The sequence below is a fragment of the Arachis ipaensis genome, chromosome B3 (genome assembly GCF_059453495.1).
Source record: "Arachis ipaensis isolate K30076 ecotype BB chromosome B3, ASM5945349v1, whole genome shotgun sequence".
Lineage (NCBI taxonomy): Eukaryota > Viridiplantae > Streptophyta > Magnoliopsida > Fabales > Fabaceae > Arachis > Arachis ipaensis.
The window spans coordinates 57200665-57217242 of NC_142438.1; the positions used below are offsets into that span (position 1 = coordinate 57200665).

The 16578-nt window shown below is 27.4% G+C and overlaps 1 protein-coding gene across 1 annotated transcript; it reads left to right on the top strand.

The window, feature by feature from the left end:
- The first annotated feature begins 729 nt into the window (after positions 1–729).
- On the top strand, positions 730–14565 carry LOC107630572 (guanosine deaminase). The gene is made up of 5 exons (XM_016333761.3): positions 730–956; positions 1887–1946; positions 3430–3620; positions 5429–5533; positions 14227–14565. The coding sequence occupies exons 1-5, from the start codon at positions 929–931 to the stop codon at positions 14413–14415; spliced, it is 573 nt and encodes a 190-aa protein (XP_016189247.1). The 5' UTR covers positions 730–928; the 3' UTR covers positions 14416–14565.
- The last annotated feature ends 2013 nt before the right edge of the window (positions 14566–16578 follow it).

The following is a 16578-nucleotide window of genomic DNA, read 5'->3' on the forward strand; positions in this document are numbered from 1 at the left end:
TGACAACAAATTGAATCAAATAACATATATTTGAATTAATTAAATTAAATAATTAATATAATAAATTAATTATAATTGTTTGATTCAATAAAATAAAATAAATAAATATCTCTTAATTGACCTAAAATTATTTGGATGAATTTAGATGTTAAAATTATTTGGATGTAGAATATCTCTTAATCAAAATACATAAGGCAAAACAATAATATAAATTAAAACAAAAAGTCAATTTATTTATTCTAATCAAATCAAATAATTAATATAATTAATTAATTATAATTAATGTCGTCAAAAATATTAAATAATTTGATATTTATTTCTATCAAATCAAATAAATGATTAATTATAACACTTTTAAAAATATTAATCAAAATACATAAAATAAAAAATTAATACAAATTAAAATAAAATTAATTTATTTGTTAAAATCAAATCAAATAATTTAATATTTATCTCAATCAAATTAAATAAAATAAATTAAAAAATACTTTTAAAAATATGTCACATTAATTATATTATTAATTAAAAAAACGATTTTAATAATATATAATATATAATGGATTAGATGACTGCTTTTTAATAAGTAGTCAAAATTAACTAATTGCTCTTTTGATGTGGTAATACACAATTTATTATTTATTATTTCTGGAAAATTTTGACCGCGCATATATAAAAATTAAGTTTTAAAAAAATAATTTTTATTTACTTTCACTGTAGTAGGAGGGGACCATATTCTACAATAATCATGGCGGATCTCATTTTCTCTCTCTTCTGTGCCGGATTCTTGGATTGTTCTTCTTGATCATCGCCATCATCAATCTTACTATATATATAGCCTTTCAAGGTCCAATGATTTTTCCATTTCATATCCAACACAACAAGGCTTTCCAATTATCTTATCCAATTGCTCTTTTGATTCGTTACTGGGATGAAGACTGTTATGGAAGAAATTAATGGTATGCACTTATCTATGATAGTTGTCATTTTCCTGTTAATTGTTAAACATTCACTTTTTTTTTTTTTCTTTCTTCCTTGAAATTCCATAACTCATCACTTTTCTCTAATTTTGCTTCCATCTATGATCTTTTTTATTTTTCGTGGATTCTTTGGGTATTTAAATTTTCTTGTTTAAGTATACATATTAGTTTGTTTTCAAATAATAATCAATATTATTAGGATTCCTTGGCATGACGTGTATGAGTATTAAGCATGATAAACTATAATCGTTTTGGTCTTAAAAAAGTGTCCTGTTTTAATTTTATTCACTTACCAACCAAGAAACATGGTTAGAATAAATGAATGAGAGAGATATTGATAGAATAGTAAAAGAGAGAAAACAAGTGAGAAAATTAATTAAAAAACGCAATTTAACCATTTATAGCTTTTTTGAAATAATTTCTTTTATTTTTGTGATTATTAAAAAGTAATGAGCTAAACAATTATATATACGACGTTTTAATTTTTCATTCCAAGCAATTTTTTTGGTATAAGCTAGAGAAGAATTATACCCAATTAACTTTTAAAGCGTAAAATTTGCCTCACTATTTTAATAAAACGTATATTACATTATAATCGTAATAATTGTAATTATATTATGATATGTTTAATCATAATGTTACACTCTAAATTGCCTCAATATTTTGTTTCTTTTTTATATATTACTCTATATCATGGTATAAATTGTTTTTATTATATTATATTTGCAAATTGTAAGCCATACACCCAAAAGGCCAAAAAGCTTCTTCAACTTGCATAAAATGTGACATGTATAACTAAGCCGCCTTAATAATATACCAATCCAATTTTGTTGGCATTTTTTTTCTTTTTTTACTCTTTCTTCTTTTTTCTTTCTTTCTTTTTTTTTTTTTTAAAAAAAATCATTACAGTTATAAAAGCTAAGGATGGAACTGTTGCTGTAGCTTCTGCATTTGCTGGCCACAAAGAAGGTAATGCCTCTAATCTAACCTTTCTTGTTTGGTAGAAAGTATCAATGCAAAATTGTTTCAAGATATATATACTATTGGATCGTTTTAGTGTGTATATATGATACATTAAGCATATATAACTTTGTGGGCGGTATTTTAAAACATGTTGCTAAAATTATAGTAATATTTTTTAATTATTTCATAATTTTTTTAATTTAAAAAGTAAAAAAATAAAAAAAATGTGACATTAATATTAACAACATTTATATAATTAACACATCTATAAAAATATTTTCATCTTATAATCTATTATATATATAATAAAACAAAAATTTATGTGTCTTTATCTATTAGTTTAACATTTACAATAAGTGGTATGTTATAAAAAAGATCAACAAAAAGTAAAACTAAAAAGAAAGAAAAATGTTTATATACAATTAATCTTTAAATTCGAAAAAGACTCTTGAATAAAGAATGTAACATATCATAGATATAATTATTTATGTATTTTATTTTATCAATTTAAACTTTTAATATAAATAATTTCATAATAGAATTAGGGGTGTGCATGGGTCGGGTGAAACCAAGTCTGATGTGACCCAGACCCGACCCGAAATATATACCGGATCTATTTATTAGACCCGAACCCGACCCTAGATCCGATGAAACCTATACACTTTCGGGCCACGATTATACCGAGTAAAAATCGAGTAAAAATCGGGCCGTTAATATTACATTACTTGATACCTTCTTATAAGTTAGCATGTGAAAATATCCAAATTTCCAAGATTCTAACCATTATTTGACATGATAAAATTTACTTAGAAAAATATAATAAGAACCAACTCTTCTCTAAAATTAAAGTATAACCATAATCAATACTAATATTGTCTAATAACACCAAATATTTAAATCAATACAAATAACACAATATTATACATTAGTCTAAAATCTTATGTATTTTAAACATAAAACATTAACTTATAGTCTTATAATAACTAATAACACAAAATATTAAGGTTTACAATACTTAAATTCCACATAAGAATAGCCATCATTCATCACTAATAACACAAAATATTAATTGTATATGATGAGCGGGCCACCGGGTCGAATTTGGGTAACCCGAACCATGGCTCAGACCCGACCCGAAATAATGACCGGGTCTATTTTTGAGACTCTTACCCGATTTTAAACCCGGTAAAATCACACCAAAATAGATTTTAAAGTGTTTAAGACCGGGACGAGTCTTCGAATCGGGTCGGGCCATATACACCCTAAATAAAACTAAGCATAATTATATTTTAGTTGAAATAGTAGTGATACTTTTAATTATATTTTAATGTGTGTTGTTATTAATAATAGAGTTATAGTGTCTACAAGTTTGTGTTGCATACAAAATAATAATATAATAATATTGCACATTTGCATTAGCACCTAATTAATTACTTTGCTTGCGATGTTGACATTGATGAATATTATATATTATTATTGTTACTATTAGCAATAAAGGACAGAGACCACAAATTTTTAAGGAAAGCCATTGAAGAAGCATATAAAGGTGTTGAATGTGAAGATGGAGGCCCTTTTGGTGCTATTATTGTTTGTAATGATGAAATTGTTGCTGCTTCTCACAACATGGTTTTAAGGAACACTGATCCAACTGCTCATGCAGAAGTAACTGTAATAAGAGAGGTTAGATTATTATACACTTTTAGTGGATACATTAATTTGTTTGTTCAAACCAATATTTATTTGAAAATGGACGGACTAACTATGAAAAGGCTCTCAACAATGAGTATATATTTGGTGGTTGGTTGTTGTGAGTACAAAAATTATAACTGACTTAAAGAAAAGTTGAAACATTGAAAAAAGTGTGAAGTGCTCGTTTAGCTCATTATTTTTTTGGCTTAATTGGGCTGAATCTATTTAGCTTAAAGTTTAAATAGGTCTGATTTTAAAAATAAAAAATTTCGCTAATTTTAATCGGATAAATGGACTAACCCATATGTTTGATCCATTTTAACGATCTTATTATTCGAAAAGGTACATGTATTCTATCTTATCACAAATTAATACTTCAACTTCATTCTAGATTCCAAAATATTGCAAGTATGGTTCCAAATAGAATATTTTTAGAATTTTAAATTTGACATCAATAGAAAATAAGTAAATAACTCTATTTTCAAATTTTACTCCACATTAAAGATTATTAATGAAATAAAATCAGTTAGAAGTGCAACCTCACATAAGTCGGGGGCAATGCCCCTCACTTTAACTTTTTTTCATAAATTATATATAAATTTTAGTTTAGCTCTTTCTAATACTTTTATTTTAATCTTTTGCATTGTAAAATCAATTTTTGGTTCTTCTCTAAAATTTAACTTAGATCTATCTTTGAGATAAGTTTTAGTATAGAGAAACGATTTTATTTTAATAAAAAATTAATTAAATTTTACTACATTATATAAAGTTTAAATTGAATTAAAATCAAATATTAAAATGACAAATCTCATATTTAATCTTAAATTATTATTATTATTATTATTATTATTATTATTATTATTATTATTATTATTATTATTATTATTATGACATATAATTTTATAAATATTAATATGATAAAATAAAATGCTACTGAAATCGAACATTAAGTATGCTCTAATCATCTATTCTTGATCCATAACGTCGCCACTAATAATATCTTATAGATTGAGTAGAGTCCTAATAGAAAATGGCTGAAATTATGCCATTTTTTTTTTACCTTTCTTTGAAATTATTACATATGACAATGAAGGATATCATTTTCTTTTATTTTTATTTTATATAATAACATATTATTATGCGAATTTTTTTATTTTTTTAATACCATAAGCATAGTATCCATGATTATGACTTACCAATCTTATATGCATGCGGTATGCCTCAGGGGAGTTGTTCTGTTTTAAAGTCTCAATATTATCTTGTGAAAGGAAAAAAAAATCTTAATAATATCAATATGACTAGAATGAACATGGAATAGGGATTGCAGTAAAGAACTCACTACTACAATGTTACCTCACTTTTATGAGCTACAGATTCATGATTAATTAGACAATAAATTGACACCAAGGAGTCAAAGACCACTTTATTCGAATTTATTAATAACACTTTTAATTTTGCGGAGAAAATTTACAGAAATAAATAAAGAGTTTAATTTTAATACACTAACAGTGTAAAATATTTTATACTATTGTATAATTATAAATAATTTTTTGGATGACTATTCACGTGATTAATATAAAATAGTTATTTTTACTAATATAATATTATATGATTAAATATACGTATAAAACAGTTTTACATTGACAATGCATCAAAATTAAATTCATAAACAAAATGACAATTAATTGCAATAATCAGAGGGTCCATCTTAATGCTTTTTGTGCAGAAAACTTAATTTGTTTTAAGTTATGAATTTTTGGGTGAAATTTATTGACGTAATTAATTATTTGATTTTACAGGCCTGTAGAAAACTTAAGCAGATAGAACTTTCAGAGTGTGAAATTTATGCTTCTTGTGAACCGTGTCCCATGTGCTTTGGTGCAATCCACCTTTCAAGAGTTAAGGTTAGAAGTAAAATATGGGCCTTATAGTGTACAGATGTGGGTGTACAGATTTTTGTCTTTTTGTGGCTCAAAAGTGTACCACTAAAAGTGTTGCTTAAAGAAAAAGTTACCCTTAATCGTTAACTTGGCTCTGATACCAATTTTGCAATCATTTTTACTATATGATACCATTATTTTGCAATCATTTTTACTATATGATACCATTTTTTTCATTTTTATAGTTTTCAATCTTGTTTTAGTTTATAATATTCTTTTTTGCATGGATTATTGTATATAAAATCTTTTATCTGTTTGTCTTTTTCTTTAATATAATTTCTTAAAAAAACTTCTTTTATTTCTACACTTTCTGTTGTTTCTAAATACCTTCTTAATTTTTCAACTTCATTTTCCATTTTTTCTTTCAACAGCTTTAATTCTTTTAAGTCATAATATGGTTTTCCAGGCATTTAAAAATTTTTAAGTTTAATTCCAACTTGTTTATATTTATTCGTATTTCTATCCTTTTTATTATAAGGTCATCAATTTCGATCTGAAGGTTATTTAATTCCCTTTTATACTCTCTTATTTTACTTTTTAATTTTTCTGCCCTTTTTCTTTTTATTTTATTTTCTGGTTTTTCAATCTTTTTATGCTTCATTATTTATTTTAAAATTTCTGCAAACTCTATCATTGATTCATCACTATTTTCTAGAGATTCTATTAATTTTTCTAGCTCTTCAACTTCTCTTTTTAACTTGTCATAGATTATTTTTAGAGTTTCAAATGCTCTTTGATTTATTTCAGAAAACTGTAAATAATTCAAACGATTTTCTCTTTCAAAGAGCTCTTGTTTCTTGTCTTGATAAGTTACATATATTTCTTCTTTATTTATTGTCATAATTTAGTGTTTAGGGTTTCATTTAATTTTTCGACCTTTTTTGTTAATTCTTTTATTTCAGAATTTTCTTCTTTAATCTTCAACTTAGATAGACTTAAAGGGCTATTAATTTTAGATTCTCTTATTTGAAAATTCGATGAAACTAATTTTCCTGACGGTTCTTTTAATAATAGAACTGGGTTTTCAATAGCTTTATATTTTGGTATTTCTGTTTTTACAATTTTCTGAAATAATTCATCGACATAAATTCTTTTTCTGTTTTTAAATATTATACTATGATGGCTATTTGTTAAAGCATAATTTATTGCATATGTAATTGAAAATGGTTCATCATCTTGTTCCATTAGATTCTTTCTGTGAAATTTATAAGCCAGACTTATAGATCTTCCAAGATTTTCAGTTGATAAAGGTATAGCATATTCCAGATGGGCATTAAATTTAACATTTACGTTTGCCAAGTTTCCATGAACAATTCCAATTATTTGATCTATTGGGTCATCAGTAATTCTTTTGTCATAGATTGCTAAGCTTATTGGTGAATTAATTCCTTTCATATATGTAGATTTGATTAAGACTTGTATAGTACTAATATGAATCCATCCAATTTTAGATCTTTTTTGTTGATCCTTAATTTTCTCAATCTGTTTACTTAATTCTTCATCATTTATCAAAGCTATTTCAAGTTCTCCATTGGCAGATTTTATCTTTATAGGGGCTTCAAGTTGAATTTTTCCATAGTATATTATATTTTTTCTATTAAAAACTTCTTTTAAAAGGTTTTGTTTATTAAAATTTTCGTTTGATTTGAGATTTAATTCTGTTTTTAAAACAGCCTGTTTTTCATTATCTAATAAAGCAGTTAATCTATAATAATCAGATTCTTCTGTTAATTCTAAACTTTCTAAATAATTCATAATTGAAAGACTAGAATGAATATGTACCTTTCTGGAGAAAAACTTCCTTTATTTAATATATTTTACATAAAGTGTTTTTATCTCCAGAGGGGAGATTGTAAATACTAATTCCAGAGGGGAGTTTAGAACTATTTTTCCCTAATGGGAATTCTTCTTCAGACCATAGAATCGCCTCGGCAGCTTCCTCCTTGCTCTCCTAGCATTTGAGTACTCTTTGCCTCCTGCTTTCTATTTTCTGATGCCTTCTACAATTGCCTAAGCAACCTATTTATAATGGTTGGGTCTGATGGACAATTCCCATCCTTACCCTTCTTATGACGTCATTGCTTACGTCATTGTTTATTATCTTGCACCAGCTACATTGTTGGTGCTCTATGACCTAAGCGCTTACGTCACTATGCAATAATGTTGAGAGATGCTTCAGATGTGCTGTCTTCCTCTTTCATTATGTGTCCTTCAGATGCGTTGTCTTCTTCCTTTATCATGTGGGTTGATTCCGTTTTATTATTGCTTTCTTCAGATAACTCTGAGACGCATAGCTGGCACTTGTGGTCTTCTCTGTCTTTTATCAGATAGCAGAGATTCCTCTTTATCCCTTCAGGGAGCTTTTCTAAGAGTCCAGATAAGTTGTAGAATGCTGATTCAAATTCCACTAAGAGTCTCATCTCTCTTTCTTCAATTTCATTCCTTTTACTAGACACAAGCAAAGTATTTCTGCTTTTATAATTAATTCTTGTGTGAGATTCCCTTGTTATCTTTTGAGTTCTTTCGAAGACCCTTGCTAGTGTGCTGGCTAGCCTTCCTTCATGACTGTAGATTGTTAAATCTTGAACTTGATCAATTGGTTGAAAATTTCCTGGGAAGACGGACATGAATATTACTTGGTGTGCTGGAACCAAGCATTCTTCTTCTTCATTAAAAATAGGTTGACTGTTCGTAAATTTTAGGGATATATCCCTTGGATTTACGTTGTCAATCATATTTTTAAATCTCTTCACTGCATCAACGAATCCTGCAGGAAACTCACTAATAATTTTTAGATCATTAAAAATTAAAATTGTATCAATTAATCCATACTGGAAAAACTGATAGGTGTCCGATGGGGATGCATCTGGAAATATAACCAGCTTTGTTAGCTGTTCTTTGGCAATAGGATAATATCCCAAAATTGCTCTTTTTTCTTCAGTCCAGTTCAGGACTATATTAAGGGTTTCTCTGAGATTTGATCTACAGACCCTTTTCTTTTCTTTGATTTCAGCTCTTGTAGGAATGTTTCTTATTATCCCTGTTCTCTGGGTTTGAATTGGAGCTTTATCTGCTCTTTTTAGGGTTTGCTCTGGATGAAGAGCTTCATATTCCCTGAAAGATTCCTTTGCTTCTTCCAGTGTTAAAAACCCTCCTTTATGAATTATCCTTGATTGATGTGTAAATGGTGCTGCTTTTTCCCAGGCATCATATACTCCTTTCATGGGGCCATTATAAATTACATAATATTTTTTATCTTGGGTAGATTTTTTGATAATTTCAGCAATTGTTTTATTTTCTGGAATTTTTTCTTCACCTGATTTGTCCACCACGCTTAGCTGGCTGAGCTCTGATGGTTTTGGTTGTTGTGTTGATTTCATTGCTTCGATGGCCTTCTTGAGGGATTGGATCTGTGTCCTTATTTGCTGACAATGCTTGCATTTTTCGAGTTCTTGTTCGTATTTCTGAATTTCTTGATCTAATGCGTTGTAGACGAACTCCATTCTCTTGTTAATGTATCTGCAATAACATTTTTGTCACCCTTAATATATTCAATTTTTATTGGATATTGTAACAAAAATAATTGCCATCTTACCAATCGTCCATGATTATAATCAACTTTTAAATTATATCGTATGAAACCTGTTAGGTAGCTTGAATCTGTCCTTAATGTAAATTCTCTGGGTAGTAAATCAATTTTCCATTTCTTAAGAGATTTAATTGCTGCTAGAGTTTCCTTTTCATGAGTGGTATATCTCTGTTCTGTTGGAGTAAAAGTCCCTGAAATATACCTGCAAAGTAATTCCTTTGGGAAATTTTTAGAATCTAGTGATTCTTTTCCTTGCTCCAAACTTTTTATAGCTTTCTTAGCTTTTAGACATCCTGACCAGGTTATGTCTGAAGCATCTGTTTCTACTATTAAGTAGTCATTTTTAGTCATTTTCTTCTGGAATATAAAATTCTGGAAGTTTTTCACATAATTCTTTAATCTTTTGAATTTGCATACTATCTTTTTCATCCCATTTCCATTCTTTTTTAGTACTTATTTTTGGAAATAAGCTTTTAGTGTATTCTGTTATATTCTTTAAGAATCCTTGATCAGAAATATAATTTATACACCCTAAAAATCTTTGTAATTGTTTTCTATCTTCTATTTTATTTGGAAATAAATTTACCTTTTCTAGGACATTTGGCTGAAGTTTTAGCTTTCCTTGAGTGGATAGAATTAATCCAAGAAACTCTATTTCTTGTTTTGCTAATCTTGCTTTCTTTTTGCTAAGAACTAATCCTTTTTCTTTACATCTTTCTAAAACTATTAATAATTTTTGAAGATGATCTTCTCTATCCTGTTTTGTAAAAATTAGTATATCATCAATATACACTAAAACAAATTCATTTAACTCTTTTAGATTTTCTTCCATAAATCTTTGATAAATACCTGGAGCTTGTTTTAATCCGAATGGCAATACATTCCATTCATAGAGCAACACACTTGTTGATTCTTTTGTTGGACAAGTAAAAGCAGTTAATTTCTTTGTTTCTTCGTCTAAACGAAGTTGCCAATATCCTGATTTTGCATCAAGAGATGAAAACCAAGTTGCTCCTTTGATTTTTTCTAAAATAGAATCTTTTCTTGGAAGTTTATGAGCATCACCAATAGTTGCTTCATTCATCTTCTTATAGTTAATAACCATTCTTCGTTTTCCCCTTTTAATTTCATGATTGTTTTCGACATAAAAGGCTGGAGCCGCATGAGGACTTTTACTTAATCTTATAATTCCTTTTTCCAAAAGATCTCTACATTCTAATGAAAACTCTTCTCTATCTCTTGCGGAATAAGAGATTTTATTTGGAACATTTATCTCTTTTGTCGGATCTTTTAATTTAATGCTTACTAATTCGTTATTTGTATTTTTAATATCTAAAGGATTTTCAGCACAAATTTCATCCAAAAGTTCTTCTATCTTTATTTCAAGATTATTTTTTGGGATATTTATTTGAAAGTATAAATTTAAATAACATGTCTCTAAAATAGAAAATATTTTAAATTTTAAGATCTTATCTATAGTAGTAGTCGGTATTTTTATACGTTTTGATTTTTGATTTATTGAAGAATCGTGTGGAGCTTTTAAAACTATATATGTTAGTTCTTGAATGAATGGATGATATAGCTTTAAAAAGTTATTTCCTATGATAAAATCCATTCCAGAATCTAACATGTATATAGATGGAACAATGAACCTATAATTTTGAATAAAAATTTCAACCATCTCTGCTTTTTGGTTAATTTTATGTATTGATTTGTCAGCTATTCTAACTCTTAATGGTTTCTTTAATTTTTTCCAATCAAGTTTTATATTTGAACTAGCAAAGCATTGTGTTGCTCCAGAATCTATGAAAGCATTTATATATTTTTCTGTTATTTTTATAGTAATAAATGTAGCATTATTACTCAGTCTCTGAGTCTGTTTCCGAGACATATTCAAAAATATAGTCTAAGTTATCATCAGATTCTTCTAAAGGTTCCATAAAACAAGACTTAGCAATTTCTATTTGTTTAGTAAGATCCTTTTTATCCTTCTTTTTCGGACATTCATTTGCATAGTGTCCTTCTTCTTGGCAATACCAACACTTACAATTTTCTTTTTTATTTGGGCAATAATCACTTTTTTGTCTCTTATTTTTATTGTTATTTCTTTTTCTAAAATACCTCTTTTTTCTCCAGTTTGGATAGTATTTTCTTTTTCTAAATTGATATTTTCTTTTTCTTTGAAAATTTTTATTAAGACCATATTTTTGAGGTATCTCTTCATTATCCTGACAGCAAATTCTAATTATATTTGCAAATCTTTTTTGAGTTACTTCTTGCATACAACGTTCTTTTATTTCCTCTCTTATTGCAGAGGTTGCTCCACCAAAATTATTTTCAATTGTTCCTCTATTTATTTCTCTTATAAATCTTCCCATAATAAATTCGTTAGCAGGATATGGAAGTTTTGTTATATACATACTAAGATAATGATTTTTATCTTCTTCTTTTAATTTATAATAATGTATTCTATATTCACATATATAAGACTCCACGTTACATAGATCATATATGTGAATGTTAGCTAAATGGTTTTTTGCTTCTTGATATTCTTTATTATAGACTTCTTGTTTATGATCTATAATATTTTTTCCAAAAAATTCTTTATATAGAATCATCATTATATATAATATCTTATCATAAGCTGTTATTTTTGTTGCTAATTCTTCTATTATTTGGTTTTCTATTGATGTCATATAATCTCTTATAGCTCCTTTAGTATGAAACCCTATGTAATTCCAAATATCTCTTCCAGATAATTCATTAAGTTTTGGATTAATAAAGGCTTCTAATAAGAAGGAATTCAACCAGTTTTCGAAAATTTCTTTTTCATTCGTTTTACAGTCTAAATCGAGCATTCTTTCTCCTTCCATTTCCTGGATTTTAGGAACGTATTTTGATGGTATTTTTGTATATTTTGAATCTTTATTTATAAACCCTTTTTTAAAAGCATAATTATCAAAACCTGTTTCCCATTTAAATTGAGATTGATTATCCTTAGATGTTCCAGCTTCATTTTTTACTTGTATTGGAATTGCTGGTTCTTCGTCACTTGAATAATCTAGGATGTGTTCTTCATTTTCTATATTTTCAGAATTTACTATTTCTTCTTCTATCTGAAATCCCTGTTCCATAATATTATTTTCTTGAGCCATTTTTAATTGTTTAAAAAGCATTGTAACTTCTTCTAATTTTTCTTCAATATTCATAATTTTAGTGGTGGTTTTACTTTTAAATCTGTTATGTTGATTATATTTTGAAATTTTTCTTCTTTTGGATTTTCTTTTTCCTTATTTCTTTGAAATTTTATGGATACTAGTATTTCTTCAAGCATATCTACTATAGAATTTAATTGTGGGTTAAAAGTATGGTAAAGATGTGGGGAATCATTTCCATGATAACATTTCTTAGAAATTTCGTGTGAAAAATAAGTTTTTTCAGATTTTTGAAGTCCTTCAATAAAGCTTATAGTAAAATAAAGATTTTGAGAAAAATCATTTTGTATTGATTTTAAGAATTCGGTGTCATTACAGTTAACATTAGTTAAAATCATTAATTTTTGATCTATTAATTTTGATAACTTAATTATTTCTTCTCTTAAATCTTCTAATTTACTTTTTTCCATTAGGTGACGCTTTTCTTTGTGAAGAGCTACGGTTTTAAGTGAAAAGTGTGGCTTTAGAAAGTGTGGTTTAAGTAAGCAAATCTTTAAATCTGTACAGATTTAGATCTGTACCATATAATTTTCTGTAAAATATATATACTCTGTTTTTTATTTTTATTTTTTTTAAATATTAAAAATAAAAAACATTAAAAATATTTTCAAATCAAACAGCCTTGAATTTTCGTTTTCCTCTCTTTGTTAATTATTCTGGTACATAATATTTGTCACCCTTATTGTTTGCACTGATTAAACAACCTAAATGTTTTATTGTTAATTGCGCATAACATTGCATGAATGATAAAAATAGAAATGATGATGGATATTGTAAATCGAAAAAAAAGTTACTTCACTTCAGTGAGTTTTGGACACCAGTTCTATTGAACCAGGCAGTGGCGGAGCTTTGTGTGGACAAGGGGCATCGTCACCCCAAAATTTTTGTAAAAATATTAGTAATTTTATTTAAAAAAAAAATAAAATTAGTTTGTTTGATTAAATTAATATACTTTTAACTTATGTATCTGAGTTTTATTTTTATCTTTATTATTCTTTCAACAACAAGTAACATATCTTTAACTCAATGTTACAAATTAAATATCATTATAAAATTAATACTAAATTATATTTAGCTTCTCATATAGTTTCATATATTATTTTATTTTTAGAATAATAAAAATTATAATATAACTAGTAGTAATATCAGTTATTAATAAAAAGTTATTATTTTATTTTTAAATCAACTTTACAAATTTAATGCCATTATAGTATAATACTATTTATATTAATAAATTTTGATATTTTTATTTTATTAGAAATTTAAGACTTTGTTTTGTTGTATTATATTATTTAATTTGTAATAAAAATAATAATAATTAATCTTGAGATTTTTGAGAGATAAATATTATCAAAAATAAAATTAATTTTTAAAATATTAAAAAATAATTTATAAGTTATAATTGATTTTATATAATTTAAATAAAAATAATTTTTTATGTGCAAAAACTAATTATTTTATGTAAAAATTGATTTTTTTAAATTAATTTTTTATTTAAAATCAAATTGACTTATTAACCTAAACAAAATTTTTTATTAATCAAAATCAGAATTATTTTTTATTAATCTTAATCATATATAATCTTACATATTAATAATAAATTTAAAAATAAAATAATTATATTTATAAATTTTATTTTAATATAAATACTATTATATAATTTTTTATTAAAATTTTTGGACCGTCAAAAAATTTTTTCAAGTTCCGCCACTGGAACCAGGATAATTAATATAAAATGATGTGACCTAAAAGTTATATCATCATATATATTAATAATGTGTGATACCCCATCAAAGTTGTTGCCATTTTTCACTAAATCAGTTATTATTATTTTTTATTTTTTCTTAATACAGAGGTTGGTATATGGGGCAAAAGCTGAGGCAGCAATTGCGATTGGGTTCGATGATTTCATTGCTGATGCACTGCGTGGTACTGGATTTTATCAGAAAGCGCAGTTAGAGATTAAAAAAGCTGATGGCAATGAGGCTATTGTTGCTGAGGAGGTTTTCGAGAAAACAAAGGAAAAATTTCGAATGTATTAAATAATAAATAACTCATAATATCAAATTATTTATGTGGAGAATAATATTTACTAAGTTTGAGGTGTAATAATAATAATGTACATGCAAATGTATCAAGTGTTGACACACTAATGAATTAAGATGATTAATAAAGTGCCTGTTTTTTCGACATGTGCCAGTAATGACTGAAATTGATAAAGAAGGTTGTTGAGTTTTTGGGCTCTCTTTTTATGTGAAAAAGGTTCAAATGCTAGTATCCAAGTCCTTGAATGTTGAGGTGAGTTAGGGTTGAGAAAGAGAGAGGCCATTTTGCAAGAGAACACCAAACACTAGAGAGAAAAGAAGAGAGAAAGTTATTTTCACACACACACAAAGCTGTCTCTGTAAATTGGTCGCTGCAGATTCGTTAATCGTTGGATCGAGCTCAAATTTGCACAGTGTGTTCTACACATCTTGTTTTTTTGTTTCACCATTTGGATCTTCGATTAGATGTCTGTAGCTGGAGATATTGACCATGCACAGCAGCTCTATTTTTGTAGTATTTTCATCTTCTTGTTCTTGTTTTGAAAGCTTTGAAACTTGGGTTGTTTGGCTTGTTGTATGCACATTTTGTGCAGTAATTTGTGACTCTCTTGTACCCTATTTTTCATCATAGTGAAGCTATTTCCTGGTCTTGGTGACTCGTAGTTTTTACTTCTCTCATTGAGGAGGTTTTCCACGTTAAAAATTTTGTTGTGTTAGCTTGTCTCGAATTTTTAGTTTATGTGATTTTTCCGCTGCTATTGGGTATTATTGTACTTGTGTTAATACTTGTTGTGAGTGGATATTGTTGCTCATCTAATTCTTGCAAGTGGGGAATTGTGTATTTTATTCCTATCAATTTGTATCAAAGCTCAGTTTTGGGTATTTGGTTATAATTTGCTTGAAAGATGGAGACAAATAATTCTACTAGAATGATAAGTTTGAATGACACTAATTATCATCTATGGAAGGGAAAAATGAAAGATTTGTTGTTTGTAAAAAATCTACATTTATCCGTATTTTCTATACAAAAACTAGAATCTAAAACAGATGAAGAATGGGAGTTTGAACATCAACAAGTTTGTGGTTTTATTAGGCAATGGGTGGATAATAATGTTTATAATCACATTACTAATGAGACTCATGCTAGGACTTTATGGAATCAAATTGAATCCTTGTATGCTTCCAAGTCTGGCAATAATAAATTGTATTTGTTGAATATGTTGATGAATTTGAGATACAAGGAGGGATCACAAGTATTAGATCACTTGAATAAATTTTAAGGGGTTCTTGATCAGTTGTCAAGCATGGGAATCAAGTTTGAAGATGAGGTTCAAGGATTGTAGTTGCTAAATACTCTACCAGATTATTGGGAGACACTTCGTATCTCTCTTACTAATTCTACTCCGAATGGTAAAGTGAGTATGTAACTTGTTAAAGGTGGCATTTTAAATGAAGAGATGAGAAGGAAGACACAGAATTCTTCGTCACACTCTGAATTGTTAGTCACTGAAACCAGGGGGAGAAATCAGAATAGAGTTCAAAAGGGTAGAGGTCAAAGCAAGAGAAAATCCAAGGGAAGATACAAGAATGTTGAGTGTCACTACTGTCACAAAATGAGTCACGTTAAAAAATATTGCTATCTTTGGAAAAAGAAAAACAAAGGTAAGCAAGAAAAGAAGGATGATAGTGGTAATGATCGTGTATCTTCTATTTCAGATGATCTTCTTACTGTTAATATTGCTGATTATAAGTACAAGGTCAATCTTGTTTCTGATGATGAGGTCAGCTGGGTAATTGATAGTGGTGCCTCAATACATGTTACACCAAAGAAGACGTTCTTCACTTCTTATACTTCAGGTAATTTTGGAGTATTTAAGATGGGTAATGATGGCTTGGCCAAGATTATTGGAGTAGGAGATGTTTGTCTTGAGACTAATATAGGAATGAAGCAGCTACTCAAAGATGTTAGACACGCTCTAGATGTTCGCTTGAATTTGGTTTCAGTTAAAAGGCTTGATAATGAAGGCTTTGTAAACACTTTCGGCTTTGAACAATGGAAGCTTACTAAAGGCAACTTAGTGGTGGCTCGAGAAAAAGGTACTTCAAATTTTTATGTGATGCATGCCATGATTGCAAAAGGTAGTGTGAATGCAATTGAAA

Coding starts and splice junctions, on each gene's coding strand:
- LOC107630572 (XM_016333761.3), top strand. CDS start 929: ATGAAGACTGTTATGGAAGAAATTAATG. Junction 957..1,886: donor TGTTATGGAAGAAATTAATG/GTATGCACTTAT, acceptor AAATCATTACAG/TTATAAAAGCTAAGGATGGA. Junction 3,621..5,428: donor AAGTAACTGTAATAAGAGAG/GTTAGATTATTA, acceptor TTGATTTTACAG/GCCTGTAGAAAACTTAAGCA.